Genomic DNA, 22,204 nt, shown 5'->3' with positions numbered 1-22,204 from the left:
TCCATCTATCATCCATCCATCCATCTATTCATTCATCCATCTATCCATCCATCCATCCATCATTCATCCATCATCTTTCATCACCCACCATCCATCCATCATCTATCCATCCATCATCCATCCATCCATCCATCCATCCATCCATCCATCCATCCATCTTCCAACATTCATTTATCTATTTATTCATCCATCTATCATCCATCCATCCATCTATTCATTCATCCATCTATCCATCCATCCATCCATCATTCATCCATCATCTTTCATCACCCACCATCCATCCATCATCTATCCATCCATCATCCATCCATCCATCCATCATCCAACATTCATCTATCTATTTATTCATCCATCCATCATCCATCCATCCATCCATCCATCCATCATTCATCATCCATCCATCATCCAACATTCATTTATCTATTCATTCATCCATCCATCCATCATCCAATTATCTATCTATCTATCTATCCATCCATCCATCATTCATCCACCATCTATCATCCACCCACCATCCATCCATTCATTCATCATCCATCATCCATCCATCCATCCATCCATCCATCCATCCATCCATCCATCATCCATCCATCCACTCACCTATCATACAACATCCATTTATCCAGTCATCTATCTATCCATACATCCATCCATCCATCTATCATCCAACATCCATCCATCCACTCAACCATCCAATCAACCAGACTATTATTTTTAGTGTACGTGGGACAGGTTTAAGGATGTCCTAATGGGATTTAAGGTTGGCTAAGAGTAATGTTTTTCCTTGGGGGATGTAGAGATGAATGCTGGAGAAAAATGAGGCCACAGCAATGCAAGGCCACCTGAGGTGGCTGAGCAGAGGGTGCCATGGGAGTTGGGGCCAGATGCCAATTCTGTAGAAGGTTGTCCATGCTCCCCCCCATTCAAAAACAGGCACATCACTAGCACCCACAGCCCCTGAGGAAACCAGGGTTTATACCTCTCTGCTCTTTGCATATATCCTCCTGTGCCTGCCTTCTCAGAAAACTGCTACAACCCCAAGACCCAGCACAGAGACTCAGCACCGTGCTGCTCTGTGACATGGTGACACTGCCTCCTTCGCGTCTAGACTTCGGCAGGCGGCCCTCAGTGCTGAGCCATGGGGATACGTCCCTCCCACCTGTTAGCCTGGGACTGTCTGACATGGGGTCTTGGTCCCACACACCTTACATCTCCCTGCCTCACCTCTAACATGTCACAGCTGCGATGTTTACCAAGAAAAGGAATGACTTTTTCCTGGCACATCCCTCCTCCTCCCTCCTGACTCTTCTGATCCCTCTCAGCTATCAAGGAGCCTCCGACATCACATCTGGTTGCACCTCCAGAAGCCAGCACCTTGCATTCAGCACCAGGTGGGCCTAACGGCTCTTTCATCATTTAATTGTGTGACTGCGTCTGTGGAGGGAGTGTGTGTATGTGATGGCAGGGCCCTCCTTCGGAAGCTCCCCGGGGCAAAGGCTTGCTCCAGGCCAGGAACAGTGGGTGTCTGCACACACTCCCCCCAGGCCGGGGGCCAGGAGGGGAGAGGCCTTGGGAGACAAAGGGGCCTTGGAGACAGTCTCCGGGCCTCAGAGGGACATTCCATTGGAAGAGGCCACACAGTTGCAGACAAATGTGATGACCAAAGGCTGGTACTGCCATCTACCCAGGCCCACCCAGCCCTGGGGGCCCGGAGCTCTGCAAAGGGAGCCCGGCCCTGGGGACCTGCTGGGTCAGGAGTGCGGCCCTGGAAGGGCTGAGGTCAGAGCCCCTCCCACGTCAGAAGCGCTTCCTGTCCCTGAGGTGAGGGCGTGGGGACTGTGTTGGGGAGCACGGGGCCAAGGCAAGGCTCAGGTTGTGCTTGCCCATCCTAACCCGTGGGGCCTGGGGAAGAGAGGAGACGTGCTGGGGGGAGCAGCCAGGCTGGATCTACGTCTCCTCTCCACTCACCCTTGGGGGGCCCATGGGGTGCTGCTGCTCACCCAGGCCCCTTTGCTCCTTTGTGCTGCCACTGCCGATGGTGGGGGCCGCTTGCCCTGCAGGGAGGGAAGTTGAGGGCTGACCACAGAGCACACGTTCTATGCCGTCCATCCTCCTGCAGAAGACAGCTCTGCCAGGAGGACGGGCACGCAGGACCTGTCTTCCTTTCTATGTTAGTCCTCACCCGGGGATATTCTTCCGTTGATTTTTTAAAACACTTTATTGATTTTTTACAGAGAGGAAGGGAGAGGGATAGAGAGTAAGAAACATCGATCAGCTGCCTCCTGCACACTCCCTACTGGGGATGAGCCCGCAACCCAGGCATGTACACTTGACCGGAATCGAACCCGGGATCCTTCAGTCCGCAGGCTGACGCTCTATCCACTGAGCCAAACCGGTCAGGGCTTCCGTTGATTTTTAGAGAAAGTGGAAGATGGCAAGGAGAAGGAGGAAGGAGGGGGAGAGAAACACTGATGTGAGAGAGACACATCGACTGATTGCCTCCTGCAGGCACCCTGACTGGGGCCAGGGGTCAAATCTGCCACCCAGGTACATACCCTTGACCCGGAATCAAACCCATAACCCTTTGGTGTGAGGACCGGTGTGCTAGGCACTGAGTGCCCGCCAGGGGAATGCCGAGCTGTGGCGCTCATTCAGATGCTTTTTGGACCAGGCACTAGGGGCCCAAAGCATCGTCTCCATATTCACCGCAGGGACCCTGGCACTGGCCGAGGTGAGCGGACCGGGGCCGCCTGGACAGGTCCTGCAGCCGCGCTCCCAGGTGGCCAATAGGACTGCCCCTTCTTCCTCATAGATTTTGTTTAACTTACAACATTGTTCGATTTTAAATGAAATTCCCCCTTCCCCTCCCACTCCACGTGCTGGCTTTTAAATCTCCCCTAAATAAATCCTAAATTAGCCTTAAAAATAGACACAATAAGTCAGGGCGGGAACAGTAACGACCGAGGCTGTGGGGGTGGATGGGGGGCCTCCGCCAGGCCGGAGACCCAGCACGGCCGCCTGGGACCTGGAACCTTAGCATCCACGGGACGCATGTCCTGCTCACACATTACTCAGGAGCATGCGGGACCTTGAAGCTGCTTAAAAAAGAAAAAGTGTAGTTTAAAAGGCAAGTGTAGAAACTAAAGGTTACTCAAGACCCTACTGCTTCTCCTACCACGTATGAAACATGCAGCGGTTAGGGCGCCAGAGCGGTGTCTGGGATTATCTGGGACCCCCTTCAGTTTTGCTGCGGGTGCCATGGGACGGCTCCTTCCCGCTCACCCACCAGAATACCGAGCTCCGTGGCTAATACTGAAGCATCAACATCGAAATGGGAACTTTCTCCTTCTACAGCCGCATCCAAGCAAAAGTACCTTCGCCCCCTGCCCCCCGCCCCCCGATCCCGACCCCCGGTCCCCCCCATCCCGGCTCCCCTTCCGGCTGTGGCAGAGCCTCGGGCCACACACAGTTTAACTCAGGAAGCTCTCCGCCCCGACAGACCCTGGGAAACTGGGCGCGATGCTCCACACCGCACGGCCGAGCTCCCGTCCGCACACCCCAGCTTCACCGGGGCCTCTTCCCGTGCCCGTCAGGCGTCTGTCCGCCTGACTGTCTCTCGATTACATATCTATTGCTCTTATTTTCCCGGGGAAGAGAGGGGATTTCTGCGCGAGGGGCCCAGGGCGCGGGTGGCACCTCCGAGCAGCTCAGGAGCCTGGCACGGGGCTTGCTGACCCGACCCCAGAAGCACACGTTTCTGGGACCCATGAGGTGTGCACCTGCCGGGACTCCAGGAAGAACCACCGCCGTTCAGATGTCGGGGCCTCCACCTGCCTCGGGCCACACGGCACGTGGAGGTGCGCCCTGGGCCTGGCAGGCTCTGTCCAGAGCAGGGGCCGTGCCCGCCCACGGGCCTGCGGTCCCCACGCTCCGGAAGCTCGCTCTGTGGGTGTCGTTCTGACCGTGAAGACCAGGGTTTCCCTGCAAGATCAAATGCCGCCCTCGATAGCATAGCATCTGAAGCACCCTCCTCCCAGGTCCACAGCAGCACCTGACACGGCAAATTGGCTCCCTCCGCTACTGAGTGCGGAACGCAGCCCTCCGTGGTGCGTGAGCCCCTGCCAGGTGAGAAATGAAAGCCGCGCACTGCAAGCGCTAATGGCACGCGGGAAACACGAGAAGGTGACTTAATGGGTAATCAGAGAACTCATAAAACTGATCATGCAATTAATGTTTTAGGAGCAGGCGGGGAGGGGGTACAATCAGCAGACAACAGCCAGGGCTGGTTCGGGGCCACAGTGAGTCCACCGTCCATGGGGGGCGTGCGTTCCTGTCCGGGTCGCCTTCCTCCAGCTGCGCCCAGAGGAGCAGGCGGGGAGGGTGCCTGTCCTCGGAGCCGCCTTCTCTGCACCTTGGTGAGACCGTGAGGCGCAGCAGAGGGAGGCGGTGGGAGGAAGGCGGTGGGAGGAAGGCGGTGGGAGGGGGCGGCGGCCCCCAGACGGCAGGCGTTGCCGGAGGCCAAGGAAGGCACAGCAAGGGACCTGAGCACCTTCGGGATCTTTGCTGACCGCGCACAATGTGCGACAAGCACAGCGCTCTGTCTCGTACACACAGTTTAAAGACGTCTCATCTCCAGTTGACTGTTTAGGGACCAGGTTTAAGGCACAGGATGCTAATTGGTTGCTAAAGCGGGGAGGGCTGAGGGGCCGGGGCAGCTGCCTGCTTCATGCGACTCTGCATTCAGAACTCTTCCCATCCGATGCCACTTACTGCTGTGAGGCTACATATAGTCAGACTGCACACATACAGTCAGGCTACATGCAGTCAGACTGCACACATACAGTCAGACTACATACAGTCAGACTGCACACATACAGTCAGACTGCACACATACAGTCAAGCTACATACAGTCAGACTGCACACATACAGTCAGGCTACATGCAGTCAGACTGCACTCATACAGTCAGGCTACATACAGTCAGACTGCACACATACAGTCAGACTGCACACATACAGTCAGGCTACATATAGTCATACTGCACACATACAGCCAGACTGCACACATATAGTCAGACTGCACACATACAGTCAGACTGCACACATACAGTCAGGCTACATATAGTCATACTGCACACATACAGCCAGACTGCACACATATAGTCATACTGCACACATACAGTCATACTGCACACATACAGTCAGGCTACATATAGTCATACTGCACACATACAGCCAGACTGCACACATATAGTCAGACTGCACACATACAGTCAGACTGCACACATACAGTCAGGCTACACACATACAGCCAGGCCACACACATATAGTCAGGCCATACACTGTTGGGATGCACACATATACAACCAAGCTGTACACATACAGCCAGACTGCACACAGTTGGGCTGCACACATACAATCGGGCTGTACACATACAGTCGAGCTTACGCAGTCAAGCTGCAAACGACTGGACTCAGGAGACCCAGGCCCTGCACAGCCAGCATGTCTCTGGAGATGACCTGGACATGACCCCAGAGCAGCAGCACTGCCCCAACCTCTCCTGCTCTCTCTCCATTTTCAAATAGAATCCCACGTCTGCTATGTCGTCAAACATCTTTGAAGATCCACACACGGCATTGTTTTACAAGTGGCAGGGCTCATCTTTGGGGGCACACATGACTTCACCTTTGTTCTGTATGGATGCTTCCGAGCAGGCCGGGACCCTCCCCATGAGCTCTGGGGCTGCCTTTCTGGTTTGCAATTAGATGTCACTCTATGCAAATCTCGTTCCTGTGCCTTACTGATGCCTTTTAATCTCGAATCTTCTGCTTTCATATCTCCCTCCCTAAACTTGTGGTGGTAATTAGGGGATGGAGCTAGATAGTCGCTCTGTGCAGGGAGCAGACGGCTCCTACATTGATGTCAAAGCACATGGTCTGAATAAGACATGATGATTGCATCTGTGGCCCCTCCACACCAGGCGACTTGAGAGATCTTTGAATGGCACTGGCTGGTAGATTCCACCAGCAATGGGCTGGTTGGGCTCATTTTTATTTTTTTCATGGAACTGACCAGGCAATTCAGTCAATAGTTGTCAAAATTGGAGTCTAGAACAGGCACAGCTGGACAGCCCAGAGGTTATTAAAAGTCAGGAGGAGGATGAAAGCGACGTGGCTTGTTCCCAGAGCTGCAGAGGGAAGGGAACCAGGGCCCTCCATTGTTAAAGGGGCAGGAGAGGAGCCGAGGGCGGGGAGAGCAGAGGGTGTGGGACACGGGACAGGAGCGCCAGGCTCCCACCGCGGGGGAGGTGCTGGTGGTGGAACGCTGTGTGTGGCTCATGGTGATGTCGCCCTGTGAGGTCCCAGAGCTGAGTTCTCAAACTTCTGAAGTAAGTAGAATTTGTAAGATTAGACACCTGCGTCCTGGTCTCTGCAATGAGTGTGAGGGAGGAGGGGAGGCTGGTCATGTAGGGAGCAGGTCTAGCGGCTCGATGGCTGACGAGGGACCAGGCGTCCTTTCAGCCCTGTGTCTCGTTCTGGTCGTCATGAGCTCCCTGCCTGGCTCCTGACTTGGTTGAGTGTGGCTTTCCTGGCCTCTGGAGCCTGCTCTCCGGCCACCTCCCCGAACCAGCCGTGGCTCCAGAGCCCACAGGGGACTTGTGGTTTCCTTCCATCTCTTCTCGCAGACGCTACATAGTCTGCAGCCCAACTGGAGCCATTTTCTGGGGCTGCCATTACAAATCACCGCAAACTGGGCGGCTTAAAGCAACAGCCACTTATCCTCTCAGGGTCTGGAGGCCCCACATCTGAAATCAAGGTGCTGTGAGCAAGGCTGTGCTCCCTCTGAAACCTGGCCGGGTGGCTCGGTTGACTGGAGCGGTGTCCCATACACCAAAAGTTCACTGGTTTGATTCCCAGTCAGTGCATATACCTCGTTTCTGGGTTTGATCCCTCCCACCTTTCCTCCCTTCCTCTCTCTAAACATATCCTTGGTGAGGATTAAAAAAAAAAAAAGAACCATGTTCTATTCTTCGTCTCATTTTTGAAGGTAACAAAATACTATGGGATAAATGAATGAATGTTTAATAGACAACCGGGCAAAAAAGAGCCCAGGGTGTCTCATCCAACATAAAATGCTTTTTTACCATCTAGTATCCACCCACCCACCCATCCATCCATCCATTACCCATCATCCTCCATTATCTATTCATAATCTAGTCATTATCCATCCATCTATCCTCCCCCCACCCATCTGTCCATCCATCACCCATCATCCTCCATTATCTATTCATAATCTATTAATCATCCATCAATCTATCCATCCGTCATCCATCCATCACCAATCATCCTCCATTATCTATTCAAAATCTACCCAACATCCATCCATCCATCCATCCATTCATCCATCCATTCATCATCCATCCATCCACCCATCATCCATCCTCCTCCATCATCTATTCATAATCTATACATCATCCATACATCCATACATCCATCCACCATCCTCCATCATTCATCTATCCACCCAGCATTTACCTGTCCATCCACCCATCCATCCGCCTATTTACCTATCCATCCATTCACCCATCCGTCATCCATCCATCCATCCATCCATCCATCCATCCATCATCCATACATATGTCCATCCATCTATCTACCCATCATTCATCCATCCATCATCCATCCATCCATCCATCCATCCATCTGTCATTGCACTGGGTGCTTGAGATACAAAGACATCTGAGACAAACAGGATTCCTATGCTGATGGAGAATAAATATTCCACCTGGAGGAGTTATTAAGGATCATCCACCCAGTGTTCCCATCTCAGACATGAGGAAATTGATGCAAGCAGGAGTCAGTGACTAGTTCAAAATTATCAGGGAGTTAACAGTGAGGCCAGGCATCCCAACAACTTATCCACCATTCTTGCCACAACACCAGTCATTTTCAGACTAGGCTCCATGTAGCATCAAATTAAGATTAATAAAGGCCTTTCAAATAAAGATTACAGACCTCCCAAGATCCTCTAAGCACACCACTGCATGCAATTAAACATTATTAAGTATTGACTTTCAAAATGAGTGTGAGGAAGTCAAAGCTCTGATTTCCCCCTTGATGCCAAGATGATTTTGAATTGAAATATCCAGTTGTTCCTACAAACATTTCCTGGTGCCTCCACTTTGCCAGGCCCCCAAATTAGTACTCAGTGGCCGGCTGGGCCACCCAGCATGGCCCCTTGACATGCGGGGGGTAGGCAAAGGCCTCTGCTGGGAGGGAAGGCCCTGGGCCCATGGACTCGGCGCCTCTCACTTTGTCACTTTTTCTATAGAATCCTGCGAAGCATTTCACTTGAAAAGAGTGTTCCATGGCTCTACACTTAGTGTGCCAAAGTAAGTAAAAGGTTTACATGTTCCTTTGATGAGTAGACACACGTCATAAACCTAGATGATGGCTCTGGGTATGGGATAAACTCAGAAAAGGATCAGAGAGAGGGGGACAGCCCTGCTCTCTAGCCAGCCTTCCGCCTGCTGGCACTCCCTCCTCTGGTCCCCTGAGTGGCGCCGTCTGCCCACGGTAGAGCCTCTGAGTGGGCACCTTCAAGAACACCTCACAGCCGGTCTCCGTGAGGCTCTGCAGATGGATGGCTGATGTTCCAGATGGGGACAGGCCAGCCTGGACTCTGAGATGCTAAGAATGTCCCGACCTGGGCAGTCAAACTCTCAGGCACACTTCTATGACTCCCCCTGCTACTGATACCCCACAGTCCCCCTCAGCTGCTCCCGCTCATACAGACATGCACACACATGCTCAGGCACACACATGCTTACACACTCACACGCTCACCACAACACACGTACATGCTGAAATACAACACATGCTCACAGGCTCACCTGCATACACACATTCATGGGCACATGCACACAGGCATACACACACAGGCTCAAGTGCTCACACAAGATCACATGCATACACTGTGAGCACACACATGCACACTGGCAGACAGGCGTCCTAGGGGGCCCATTGGCTGCAGGTACTACAGCAGCAGGTGGGAAACGCCTTTCGGAGAACCTTGCTCCAGGTTGCAGTCATCTTTCTGATGTGGGAGAGAACATTCCAATTCCGGCGTGACTTAGGAAACAGTCACGGCTAATCCTGTCACTGAAGTCTGGGGAGCAGGATCCTGGAGTGCAGGCCACCCAGGGACTTTGGCGTCTGTGTCTCCTCTTCTTGCCCATTCCCACCCATCCTTTAAATCCCAGCAAATTCCTGCCAATCCTGGTCGGAGGAGACACCCTAATTTAGGATCCCATGAGCTCTGGAGAAGATGTAAGTGTGACCCCTAGTGGCTACAGCAGACACAGCAATCTTGGCCATGTGTCCTGCCTGAGGTCAGGAGATGCCCTCTGAGCGGGTCCCCAGGAAGGAGGGCACAGCTACTCCCCAGCTGTGCAGGGCTCTGGGGCCTGGTTGGGGACCAGCTGTAGTGTCCAGCCAGGGGTCTGGCTGGGGGTCTGGCTGGGGGTCTATCAGGGGGTCTGGCTGGGGGCCCATCGGGGGGTCTGGCTGGGATCTGGCTGGGGGTCTATCAGGGGGTGTGGCTAGGGGTCTGGCTGGGGGTCTATCAGGGGGTCTGGCTGGGGGTCTATCAGGGGGTCTGGCTGGGGGTCTATCAGGGGGTCTGGCTGGGAGCCCATTAGGAGGTCTGGCTGGGATCTGGCTGGGGGTCTATCAGGGGGTGTGGCTAGGGGTGTGGCTGGGGGCCCATCGGGGGTCTGGCTGGGGGTCTGGCTGGGGGTCTATCAGGGGGTCTGGCTGGGGGCCCATCAGGGGGTCTGGCTGGGATCTGGCTGGGGGTCTATCAGGGGGTGTGGCTAGGGGTGTGGCTGGGGGCCCATCGGGGGTCTGGCTGGGGGTCTGGCTGGGGGTCTATCAGGGGGTCTGGCTGGGGGCCCATCGGGGGGTCTGGCTGGGATCTGGCTGGGGGTCTATCAGGGGGTCTGGCTGGGGGCCTATCAGGGGGTCTGGCTGGGGGTCTATCAGGGGGTCTGGCTGGGGGTCTATCAGGGGGTGTGGCTGGGGGCCCATCGGGGGGTCTGGCTGGGGGTCTATAAGGGGGTCTGGCTGGGGGCCCATCGGGGGGTCTGGCTGGGGGTCTATCAGGGGGTGTGGCTGGGGGCCCATCGGGGGTCTGGCTGGGGGCCCATTAGGGGGTCTGGCTGGGGGTCTGGCTGGGGGTCTATCAGGGGGTCTGGCTGGGGGTCTATTAGGGGGTGTGGCTGGGGGTGTGGCTGGGGGCCCATCGGGGGGTCTGGCTGGGGGTCTATCAGGGGGTGTGGCTGGGGGTGTGGCTGGGGGCCCATCAGGGGGTCTGGCTGGGGGTCCATTGGGGCTTCCAGCTGGATCAGGCCAGCTTCACTGAGCTAGTTCTCTGGCTGGCTCTGCTCAAGCTCCTCGACAAGGGTCAGAATTTACGACCCTGATTCCTGAACAGGAGCTCTCGCCGCCATCGTCCCTGCTCCTGCCTGTGGGACCTTTCATTCACCGCTCCCCTGAAGGAGACCCCGGGAATGAAGGCCCGAGGGAGTCAAGTCCTTCTTTGTCTCTTTGTGTAGAAAATGCCAATCACACTGCATTTTCTCTGTGCCGAGGTCTCTCAGGTGTCACAGCCGCGCCAACCCTGGAGACTGCACCTGTCTCAGCACCAGGGAGACGGCGCTCAGGTTGTGGTCCAGGATGGACGCCGTCACCAGGGAGATGGCGCTCAGGTTGTGATCCAGGATGGATGCCGTCACCAGGGAGATGGCGCTCAGGTTGTGGTCCAGGATGGACACCGTCACCAGGGAGACGGCGCTTGGGTCGTGGTCCAGGATGGACACCGTCACCAGGGAGACGGCGCTTGGGTCGTGGTCCAGGATGGACACCGTCACCAGGGAGACGGCGCTTGGGTCGTGGTCCAGGATGAACGCCGTCACCAGGGAGACGGCGCATGGGTCGTGTCCAGGATGGACGCCGTCACCAGGGAGACGGCGCTTGGGTCGTGGTCCAGGATGGACACCGTCACCAGGGAGACGGCGCTTGGGTCGTGGTCCAGGATGGACACCGTCACCAGGGAGACGGCGCTTGGGTCGTGGTCCAGGATGGACACCGTCACCAGGGAGACGGCGCTTGGGTCGTGGTCCAGGATGGACACCGTCACCAGGGAGACGGCGCTTGGGTTGTGGTCCAGGATGGACACCGTCACCAGGGAGACGGCGCTTGGGTCGTGGTCCAGGATGAACGCCGTCACCAGGGAGACGGCGCTTGGGTTGTGGTCCAGGATGGACGCCGTCACCAGGGAGACGGCGCTTGGGTCGTGGTCCAGGATGGACGCCGTCACCAGGGAGACGGCGCTTGGGTCGTGGTCCAGGATGGACACCGTCACCAGGGAGACGGCGCTTGGGTCGTGGTCCAGGATGGACACCGTCACCAGGGAGACGGCGCTTGGGTCGTGGTCCAGGATGGACACCGTCACCAGGGAGACGGCGCTTGGGTTGTGGTCCAGGATGGACACCGTCACCAGGGAGACGGCGCTTGGGTCGTGGTCCAGGATGGACGCCGTCACCAAGGAGATGGCGCTTGGGTCGTGTCCAGGATAGACACCGTCACCAGGGAGACGGCGCTTGGGTTGTGGTCCAGGATGGACGCCGTCACCAGGAGATGGTGCTCCAGTCGTGGTCCAGGCCCTCGTCCTCTGGTCCCTCACCCTGCCCACTGCTCCCTGAGCGGCTGCCTGGGCCTCTTCCCCTGGAGAAGCTGTTCTGTGTCTGCCACTGGGAGCAGGGCCACGGCGGGTGGGGAAACTCTTTGCAGAAACCCAGAAACGTGGGCATGTTAGCAAGTTCCCAAAAAGACCACCTTGGAGGCCACAGGAAACCCTCCCTCAGGCTCAGAGCCCATTCCTCACTCCACAGGGACGTTCCCTGGAGCTCACCAGCCTGGAGCCCGCTGTGGACACAGCGCAGCATGAGATCTGATCCAAGTTCCCACCCTTCTCCCTGGTGAAGCAAGAAAGTCTCTGAGCGTCTGACGGACAGGCAGCTGGAAGAAAGGCCATGTCAGGGGGGTGAGGGGTAATTTTGTGTCACCCTGACTGGGCCCACGTGGCTGGTGAGCATCATTTCTGGGGGTGTCTGTGGTGTTTCTGGAATCCACAGACAAGGGAGGAGGGTCACCCTCCCCACGGTGGGCCTCGCTGACCTGCTGAGGGTCTGAGCAGAACAGAAAGGTGCGGGGCGCTCTCTGCTGATCTGGGCCATGCGCCTTCTCTTTCTTGGCCATCGGGGTGCTGAGTGCTTGGTCTTCTGACTCGGGTTGGGGCCTGTCAGCTTCCTGGTTTCTCAGCCTTTGGGTTTGAACTTGAACTTGCACTACAGCTTCCCAGGCCGCCAGCCTGCAGAGGGCAGCCCATGGGCCATCTCAGCCTCCAAGGCCCCGTGGTCTCCGCCGTTCTGCATCCTCTGGGCTCGGCCTCTCTCGGGAGCCCTGGCGCAGCACTGGGATGAGGCCCAGCACCTGATGGCTGGCTCAGGGTTAGCTCCCTTTTTACCTGCACGTGCACTGGAGACCCCAGGCCCCGGAGGGCAGCAGAGGCTGGGTCAAAGGGCAGGTGCAGCGCAGCACACAGAGCAATTCTCCCAGGTCTCACCGGGCAGAGGGACAGCGGTCAGGGCCCAGAGAGGAGGGCGGCTGAGGGATGCGCCAGCCTGCCTGCAGGACTGTCTCCTCCCAACAGACACCCTAGCTCCGCATCTGCGTGGGCGCCTGTCTCCTGCCTCCGCCCCTTGTCTCTCAGCACTGCCCCAGCGCCGCCTGGAGGGAGGAGGTGTCTCTGGGCCCAGTATCAAATGGGAGGGCTGGATGATGCAGAGACGTGGGCAGGAGGGTGTGGCCTCAGCGCCAGCCACAGCCACACATGCTGAGCATGAGCGTGAGCACAATGCGCAAGGGAGGAACGCCAGGTCCTCCCCGTTTCTCTTGCCTTCAGCCCCCGCCGGACCAGAGGAGCCGGGAGAGGGTTTCTATCCAGAAAGCAAATATTTCCAGGTGCTTTCCCCAAATGACCAGACCATCCCATAATGAGCGCCATGGTGTTGGGGATAAAGTGATGGGCAGCAAGGCCACACCTGCCCACGCACAGCGGTGTAAGCGTCCTGCTCAGACACAGCAGCGGACGAACGGAGTGTGTCTGCAGGGAGGCCACGCCGCGGTGCCGTGGCTGGTGTGCGGCTGCTGCACTTGGTCCTTTGCGGGGCAGGGACGAGCAGGTCTTGTTTTTGCTCTCAGGGAATTTGCATGTGTAGCCAGAGGAGGCTCCACTCCCCTCGGTGGCCTGCAGGCTAAGGGAGGCCCTGAGCACTGAGGGCATTCCCAGGACCTGGAACTTCCATCCCCTAAGGACAGCACCTGGATGGGCCTCCTGCACCTGTTTACGAATGAGGGGCCGTGGAGCTGTGTCTCAAACGCCTGCTGATGTGAAGGGAAAGTACAGCCTTCAAGAAATAGGAACACACACACACAAGCACCCATGCACACATGGATGCACACTTGCACACATATACATGCACATTTGGGTGCACACATACATGCTCACACATGCACACACTCACATGCACATGGATGTACAAACACATACTCATAAACATGTGCAGCCATGGATGCACACATACAGATGCACACATGCACACATGGATGTGTAAACACACGAACACATGCACATATATACAATCACATGTACATACATACACACACGTACGTATACACATGTTACATACACACACGTACACAACATGGATGCACACACAGAGATAGGAACATCTTGCCTTCATCATCTTTTCTTTCTAAAATCATACATATTTCATTAAGCTTCATGCAGAGTGTCTTTTGATTTATGGTAATTGTCAACAAAATGAGAAACACAGATGATTTTAACTCTGCAGGAGCTAGGAGTTAACTGGCAGGAAATGATGTTGTTTTTTCATTTAAAAAAAGCAGGGCCCCAAATGCTCCAGGACACTGAGTGAAGTGAGGGGTAACTTCCCACATCTGGGGAGCTTGTCACCTGGAGTGGCCCGGACAACATCTGAGGGGACACCCGCCCGCGGCCTGGGGCCCGTGAGACTAATTTCCATATCCAACCCGATTTAGATGAAACATCTTGGGTGGAAAGAAAAAAAGCCGGCGCATCAATAGCCCCTTGATTAGATTTTCATCTCCTGAGCAGACAAATATGAATATTTATTACCAGGAAGGCCGGCTTTCCTCTTCCCATCGCTCTGATCTTGAATATTTTCCGCTGCTAATTTTTATGAAAATTTGGGCAACATACTATTTTCACATAAACTGACAGTTCTTGAGATAATCCTGTTATTGTCTGGTTGAAAATTATGGCTTGCGCTTATTCCTGTGCTAACGCGGGATTAAAGATTGTTTTTCATCCCCATAATCTGGGATGGGATGGAAATTAAAAATTGAACATTGTCTATCACAGGGCTTTGAGGGCCAGCATTTGCCTGCATTCGCTTAGAGGCGATCTGTGAATCAGCAGTTCAACAGTCAGTCCTTTCTATGCTGCTGTGGGCGGACGCTTCTAAAATAAATGTATTAGCCCACCTGCCCCACCAAGATGAAAAGGCTCCCTCACAAGTAAGCTGCAGAGAAACACACAACCCTTTGCCAAAGCAATAAAATCGCAACACCATTTATGTTGTTTTAATGCCAAGAATTTTTCTAGGGACCCCACGCTACAGGCCATCACCTCCCATTGCCAGAGGAGCTGCCCCCCCTTCCCCCCCCCCACAGCCACTCAAGGGGATCTGGCCAGCGGCCACGGCTCACCTCCCTGCTCCTTGGACGGCCAGGGCCTTTCACCTGAACATGGTGTGTAATTTGTACTTTATTGCAGATCAAACCATGGATTTGATGGTCTTTTGGACAAAACGGTCCTGTTTTGCTTCTACAGCTGTACACTAAGTTTTCTGTTTCTGTTTGCTTGTTCGTTTTTTATCCCCTTGAATGGCCTGATAGAGCTTCTCACTTCCCCACTTGTCGTCTGACAGTGTATTTCTGAGAGGTGGCTGTCCACACACTGTCTCCCGGAGCCGGTGGATAGAGGAGCCTTAGAGGAGGCACTGACAGGCAGGCCTCACCAGACCGGTGCTGGGGGCTGCCCGTGTCCCCCAAATCCGTATGCTGCAGTGCAAGCTGCCAGCACCTCAAAATGCAAAACTGAATTTGGAGATGGGGCCTGTGAAAAATATTTACATATTTTTTTATTTAGTCCTCACCTGAGAATATGTTTCCCAATGCTTTTTAAAGAGAGTGGAGGGGAGAGAGGGAGGGACATCAATGTGAGGGAGACATAGGGATTGGTTGCCTCCGTACGCACCCCAAACTGGGGCTGGGCGTCAAACCTGCAACCCATGGGCGTGCAGCCACCACTCTAACCACTGAGCGCACAGCCGGGGCTGAGCGGCGGGCCTTTGCCGAGGTGATTACTTTGATGAGGTTGCCAGGTGGGCCCCGATCCAATGTGGACCAGGCAGAGGGTGGCTCTCTGAGGCCCAGGAGAGAGGCCTGGGGAGGATGAGCCGCCCACCCGAGGCCCGGCCTCCAGGCTGCGAGGGGCACGTCTGCCGCGAGCCCTGTCGGCTGTCCCTCGGAGGAGGCCTAGGAAACAAGCGCGTGCAGTGGCCCTGGCTCTCGTAGATGTAATGTAATGAACGAGTCCGCCCCAGACCTCACACGGTCCCTGTTTCCCCTCTTACTCACAGTCCATGTCTAACGCACTGTCTCATCTATAAACAACACTTTAAAAGCAAAAAGGACATGACGTGCAAATGACCATTTCACAAAGGAAAGGAAATGTACAGTAAAAGGAAAAGTTTGCGTACACACCTTTAATGCTGAGAGCTCCTGATGACTGAGTTTGGAGCGGAGGGACAGGAGCGGGGGGACGCCGGGGGTGGGAGGACAGGGTGGGGATGGGGCAGCAGGGATGGGGCCAGGGGCACGGAGGCACGGGGGATGTTATTGTTCGGAAGGGAGTCCCGTATATAAAAGCGTCAGGTAGCTGTTCGTCTGCGGTTCTTTCTCTCCTTTGTCTCTTTGCTCCACTAGAACCTGCCTCAGGCTCCCTGAACCCACCCGTGGGGCTGCCGCCCGCGCTTTAACACTGGCCCACGTGAAACACTGCGCCGAGGCCGACAAGTGACTCGCACGGTTCGCTGCTTCTCTGTCAGGGGATCCTTCTCAGGGAACAGCCGCCGCACACTTCCCTGAGCCGTCAGCCAGCGGGGCTCGCGGTGAGCTGGCTCACACTCGCCCCTTCTCCTTTGCTTACGGCCCGAGAGACTGTGACTGACCACACAGGATCAGCGTGAGAGGGTGCTCTGGGTGAGAACCGGAGCTTCATTCGACAACCAAGACACTTTCCGTCAACAGCTTAGAGGAGAATGGTTTCCGGTGGGAGACGCGGGAGCCCAGGGCGGACTTTGCACGCCAGTCACCCCAGGTCAGCCCTTTCCTGTGAGCGCAGGGCTGTGCCTGGTGCCACCCAGGAGAGAGTCTGATATTTTAGTGCAGCATTAATTCTGGGAGCTTGTGAAGGGGAGAAAGTTATTTCTTAAAAATATTCCTTTTGCTTTCTGCTCTCAAAAACCCTGGTGCTGTCATCCAAAGGGTTTGTACCCACGGAAGCCTCATCAGCCATGTAACTAGGTCCTCTTCTCAGACACAGGGTGCAGCTCCGTGTCTGCACGCTGACCTCAGCAACCCCCGCTCCCCCGCCCGGGAGCAGGTGCCGTCGCCATGGGCACAGGGGGCTCCCGCTGCAGGCGGCTCGGAGGGGCCCCTGATCTGGGATTACAAAGTGTGCTCTGAAACAGGAAGTGCGGTCGGACCTGGAGGACACACCCCAGGCGTGGGCTTGCCCACCTTTAGTCTCTGGGGACGGGAGGTCCTGTTCGTGGGCTGGCCCTGCCTGGGTCCCCCGCCCCCCGGCTGCACCCACCACCTGGAGCCAGTCCCACTCCAGTGACGGGAGCCTCCGTGAGGCAGAGCCTACGGCCTTTCTCTCTCCAAAGCCTGCGTGGGGCAGTTTAAGGACGAGGACACGGCCCGAGCTGGACGCCCGCTTCGTCACTCAGCCTCTCGTGTGCGTCCTGGTCTGCGACTGCGTCTGCCTCACGGGGCCAGGCCGGCCCTGGCTGGTTCAGAAGCGGGGGGCTTGGCACGTGCCCTCTGCGCTCCTCACCCCCAGCAATTCCCAGTCGTAGGGCTGAAGAGCTGGAAGAGGGCGTCCGGGGAGCCCACCCGGCCCGTAGCGGGGCGGCGGGAACCAGCTCACTGTGCTGGGACGTCCCTCCGGTCCTCGGGCACCACCCAGTCCCAGGCGGGCGCAGCCGGGCCGGAGGGAGGCACGCCTGCTGCGTGTTTCTGTAAAATACCGGGGAAGATGCGAGGAAGGGCCGGGGCGGGCAGGGGTGCAGACATCACGTTTCATTTTACGTGACCGTTTCCTCTGATGCTGAAGAAGATGGAACTTGTCATGATAGCAACTGCTGCCTCCCACAGAGCCCTCCTGCCTGCCAGTCACAGAAAGGTATTGCACAGAGACCTCAGCCACGTGGCGCGGGCCTCACTCAGTGTCTCCCAATAAAGTCACGTTCGCGGCGTGGCGAGGCCGTTCATCACAGCCAACGTATTTGGTGTGATTTTCTTCACTTCTGAGAAACAGGAAAACAGAGTGACACCCCTCCAGCGCAGGTCAGAAGTGACCCAGGGTCTCAGTGACCCTGGCCTGCCTTCCCCATGGGAGACGTCGGCGGGTGAGCATAGACCCTTCCAGGGTGGCGGCTGTGAACATTTTAACGCAGCGCCATGCAGATTTGCCTCTTAAAGCACAGGAACCAGCTTCCCTTAGGCGCACGCTCTACATTCAGGAGAAACAGGCTCAGTTTTGTCCGGCAAGAAATGCAGGTCGGAGTACAATAAAGGTGACTGCGCAACGCACAGGGAGGGGAAGTGGGTCTGCCCAGACTGCAGAGCCCACAGCGCAGAGCCCACGGCATGGAGCCCACGTGTGAAGCCCACGACATGGAGCCCACGGTGCGGAGGGAGGGGCTAGGACAGAGCAGCTGGCTCTTCTGTCTTCGGAGCTGGCAGAGGCCCCCAGGTCCCTGGATGGGCCCTGGGTGGGGTGCCATCAGCGTCTTGAACTGGGGGCCACCTGGGGTGCATCCAATGTGCCTGTTTCTGGGAAGCTGTCCCATGGTTTCCTGGGCATCAGGGGATCTGTGCCTGCTGGTGTCCTGGGCTGCCGTGGGAGCACCCAGGGGTGGCACAGAGGGTCCTGGGTGTGACCAGGGAGGTGCCCGTCCCACAGCTCCTTCTCCACAGGTTTCCCAGGCGCTTGTGGACAGGTCCCATGGCGTCACCTTGTCTCATTCCATCTCCCTCCACCTTCTGGCCCAGAGCTGCCCTCCGCCGCTGTCCACTCTCCGTCCACACCCAGCTCCTCCTCCTCAGCTCACCTCCTCAGCTCCCGGATGGGCCGTGGGTCTAAGGTCCAGGGATCTTTGGTCACTTACACGTCTGCCTGGGCCCAGCTCGGTGCCCGTCAGGCCTTAAATCAGTGCCGGCTGAGGTGGCTGCGGGTGTCCTCTCAGGGACAGGGCAGTTCAGGGGAGGGAGGAGCTGGCTCCGCCCACTGGGCCGGGGCTCCCACCCAGGGCGGGGTTCCTCTCACATCCTCAGTGTGTCAACCTGAATATGTGCTGATTTACTTTGGTGGCACGATTTTTATTAAAAGTAGCATTAAAGATAAATGACAGACCGCACACGCCGATCGCCCCGTCACGGGCACGAGCCTGGGGGGGCCGTGGGCAGTGTTCACAGCACACCCACCGCGCTCACAGCCTCCTGCGAGTCTATAAGGATTTCAAAATGAAAAGGTAAAGAATATGCTCAAGAAAATGTTGGAAAAGGAGAGAACTTGCTTTGGCCTCCCCCCACCCCCCAGGACCGGCCTCAGGTCTGGGCATGGTGACTGAGCCTCATCGCAGTTTCCGTGGCTGCCTTTGCCTTTATGGTTCTCAGACGTCTTTCTTTATTGTTTATTGTTTATTGTTTTAGAGAGGGGAAGGGAGAGAGAGAAGCATCAATGTGGGAGAGAAACATTGCACACACCTGACAGAGGACTGAACCTGCCACCTGGAATGTGCCCCGGCCAGGGCCTCATCCAACTTTTACCAGAATCATTGAATTCCGTTTATTTGGCTAATACAATGTGAATAGTTACCTTACTATGCTTTTGCATTTAGATCAGTTTGGGCTTTTCCCAAAGCTGCGTTTTTCCCATTCTCTTGCCTGGTGAACCTTGAGATAAACTTCTGGGAGTGTGACATTGAGCGGGAGGGCGAGATGTGTTTTTAAAGCTATGGAGGCTGCCGCCAGCCGCAGGTTAAAAGTATGTCTTCATTACAGAAGTGCCAGCTGTCCCCATGGAGGCCCCGGGGCTTGGGCAGGTCGCAGGCCACCAGCCCCATTTGAGCCGGGCTGCCTGTCTCAGCCAACTTTGCGGGAGTCCCCGTCAGGGGGCCATCGCTGCCCACACTCCCTGCGCACCAACCGGGCCCACGCCTGTGTGAAAGCCGTTCTTGTCGGCAAAGCGCTAAATCCCGGATTCCGGTTCTGACAGCAGCCATGTACACTCTCGGCATCTTCCCACAGACAGGAGAGGACCACGTGGGGCCCGGCGGGAAACGGAGCTGTGTCCAGGCATCCACTAGGATCCGCCCCCGCCCCCTCATGGCACGGAGCCACACTGCCCACCGCCACGCACATCGCATGACAAATTCACACAGACCTGAGGGTAGCGTGTGAGCACAGATTGGACATTTTAGGGCAGCGGTTCTCAACCTGTGGGTCGCGACCCTCTCACAGAGGTCGCCTAAGACCAATGGAAAACACATATATAATTACATATTGTTTTTGTGATTAATCACTATGCTTTAATTATGTTCAATTTGTAACAATGACATTGGGGGTCACCACAACAAAGGATCGCGGCATTAGGAAGGTTGAGAACCACTGCTCGAGCCCCTGAGAAGCAGGAGAGCTCCTTTCCAGCCAGAAGAGGCCCTCCCGGTTCAGCTGCCAGATGGGTTCCTCTCTACCCACTGCCAGTCCTGCCCTTCCCCGGCAGGGCCAGCCTCACATCCAGACACACTCCTAGCCTGGCCTGGACACCAGAAATATCCGTGCTGCGGAAACAGCCCTTCCGTGGGCACCGGCGGTCCTGGGCCCCCATCCCTCCCACCTCCTCTGACGGGTTCTCTCAGTCCCCGTGTGCGTCCTGCGCTGTCACAGGAGCACAAGCCGCAGGCGCCGCGCTTGCTCGAGAGCCGCCCCTGCACGCCTGCTCCCCGTCAGGGCGGAGCTGCTGGTCGTGAAAACGGTCAGTTACACAGGCTCTCGTGTGGGAGCAGGACTTGTGGCTACGGGGAGATTTCCCCCAAGAAAGCGGCGGGTCTCAGCCATCAGCAGGAGCCCTCATGGCAGCTGCCCGATGGTCAATTGTCCAAGACGGCGAGGCCATGAAATCTAGTTTCTACAGTGACGGCAAAGGCCGGTTTGGTCCACGCGGACTCAGAGTGGCCACACCCCTTCTAAGAGGGAGCAGCGCTGTTCTGTCTGCAGTTAGTTCAGCTGCCTGGAGACCAGGACGCGCCCCGCAGGCCTCGGGAGGCGAGCGCTGTCAGCTGCACTTGCTGACCGAGTGTCAGGTCAAGTGCCTCCTCCCGATACCAACGGAGTGCGGCTGGCCGGAGCTGCCGGGACTCACATCCTACTGTGGAAGCGCCGGCCCTGTAGCGCCTCCCCACAGACACGTCCCAAAACAGCTGAGATACAGTCCCCCCCCGCCAGCCCCGAGGGAAGGGCAACTCCCCGGCCCACTAGTGCACAATGAACGAAAGAAGGAAGTATGTGTGTTCTGACGGTTTCACTGTTTTTCTTACTCACGACTGCTTCCTCAAAGGCCACCAAAAACAGTCACATTAGCCGGCACCAGCACCAGCACCAGCATCTCAACCATCGGACGGCTAACCTGGCACCGGCCAGTCAGCCGCCCCAGCCACGCGACATTACTGGGCCACCACACTGGCCATGACACAGGCCTCCACGCCGACAGCACGCCGCGCACCGACGTCTCTCAGGGCTGCCCGCCGCCACTCACCGGCCCCACTCCGGCTTGTAGAATCCTCAGTCCCGACGATCTTTCCAGTTTGTCCTTGTTGCTGACTGTTGGGAAGAAGAAGAAGCACAGGGTTAGCTCGGGGCCTGTCCTCTGCTGGACACGGCGTGCCCTCCCTGCGCTACCCCAGTCCCAGCGCCACGCTGGGCACAAGCCACAAGAGGGAGACCTGAGGACCGGCCCCCCCCTTGTCCCCTCCAGGCAGAAGGTGCCGTCCCAGGAGACCCAGACCTGCTGGGAGAAACGATGGGATGTGGCTGCCAACAGCGAGGTCTTATTTTAGAACAAAATGACAGTCCTCATGACATGCTCACTGGGAACCAGGCCCGATGACCGGCCCTCCTGGAGGCGGCGGGCGCTTCCCTCTCCTCTCATAATTCAGCTTTGGCAGATCCTCCCTAGTTTGCCTCTGACACAGGATGAGGAGGGCTTTCCGAGAACGAGGCCCCCACATCGGCAAGAGGATGGTGAGTTCTGCAGCAGTGAGTCTGGGCCCAGAAACCAGGTCCCCAGGATCACACCATGACCCAGCACCCAGCTCACCCCGCAGGCCCAGCACCCGGCTCACCCCTCTGACCACCATGTCCCTGAGTGCTGTGCCCTCTGACCATCAAAGGGAGTTCATGGCAGACGGCAGCCTCCATACAGAGCCACCCCACCTGGAGGAGCCCCATTTGAAGAGGCCACCTTAGCTCATACAACAACCCAGCAACACAAGTAACCAAGGCCCATTCTGCTGAGATACAGCAAAGTCGTGTTGGTAGAAAAAACAAATGTGCATTTGCTTGTATGTGTATAAAACACCATTCAATTCAATACGTGTCGTGCTCCTGGGAGGATGTCCCTGGCCAACTCACGATGAATCTCTCTCTCTCTCTCTCTCTCTCTCTCTCTCTCTCTCTCATTTTTAAA

At 56.4% G+C, this 22,204-nt stretch overlaps 1 protein-coding gene across 3 annotated transcripts in view; it reads right to left on the bottom strand.

The window, feature by feature from the left end:
* PTPRN2 (protein tyrosine phosphatase receptor type N2) overlaps nucleotides 1-22,204 on the bottom strand; it is a 470,186-nt gene that overhangs the window by 171,469 nt on the left and 276,513 nt on the right. For all 3 annotated transcript variants that reach the window (XM_059711309.1, XM_059711311.1, XM_059711310.1), the window contains one exon: nucleotides 21,275-21,339. In XM_059711309.1, coding sequence (XP_059567292.1) covers nucleotides 21,275-21,339 — 65 coding nt within the window. The remainder of the gene's footprint in view (nucleotides 1-21,274; nucleotides 21,340-22,204) is intronic.

Source organism: Myotis daubentonii, chromosome 10 (assembly GCF_963259705.1).
Source record: "Myotis daubentonii chromosome 10, mMyoDau2.1, whole genome shotgun sequence".
Lineage (NCBI taxonomy): Eukaryota > Metazoa > Chordata > Mammalia > Chiroptera > Vespertilionidae > Myotis > Myotis daubentonii.
This window is presented reverse-complemented; position numbering and strand designations above follow the sequence as displayed.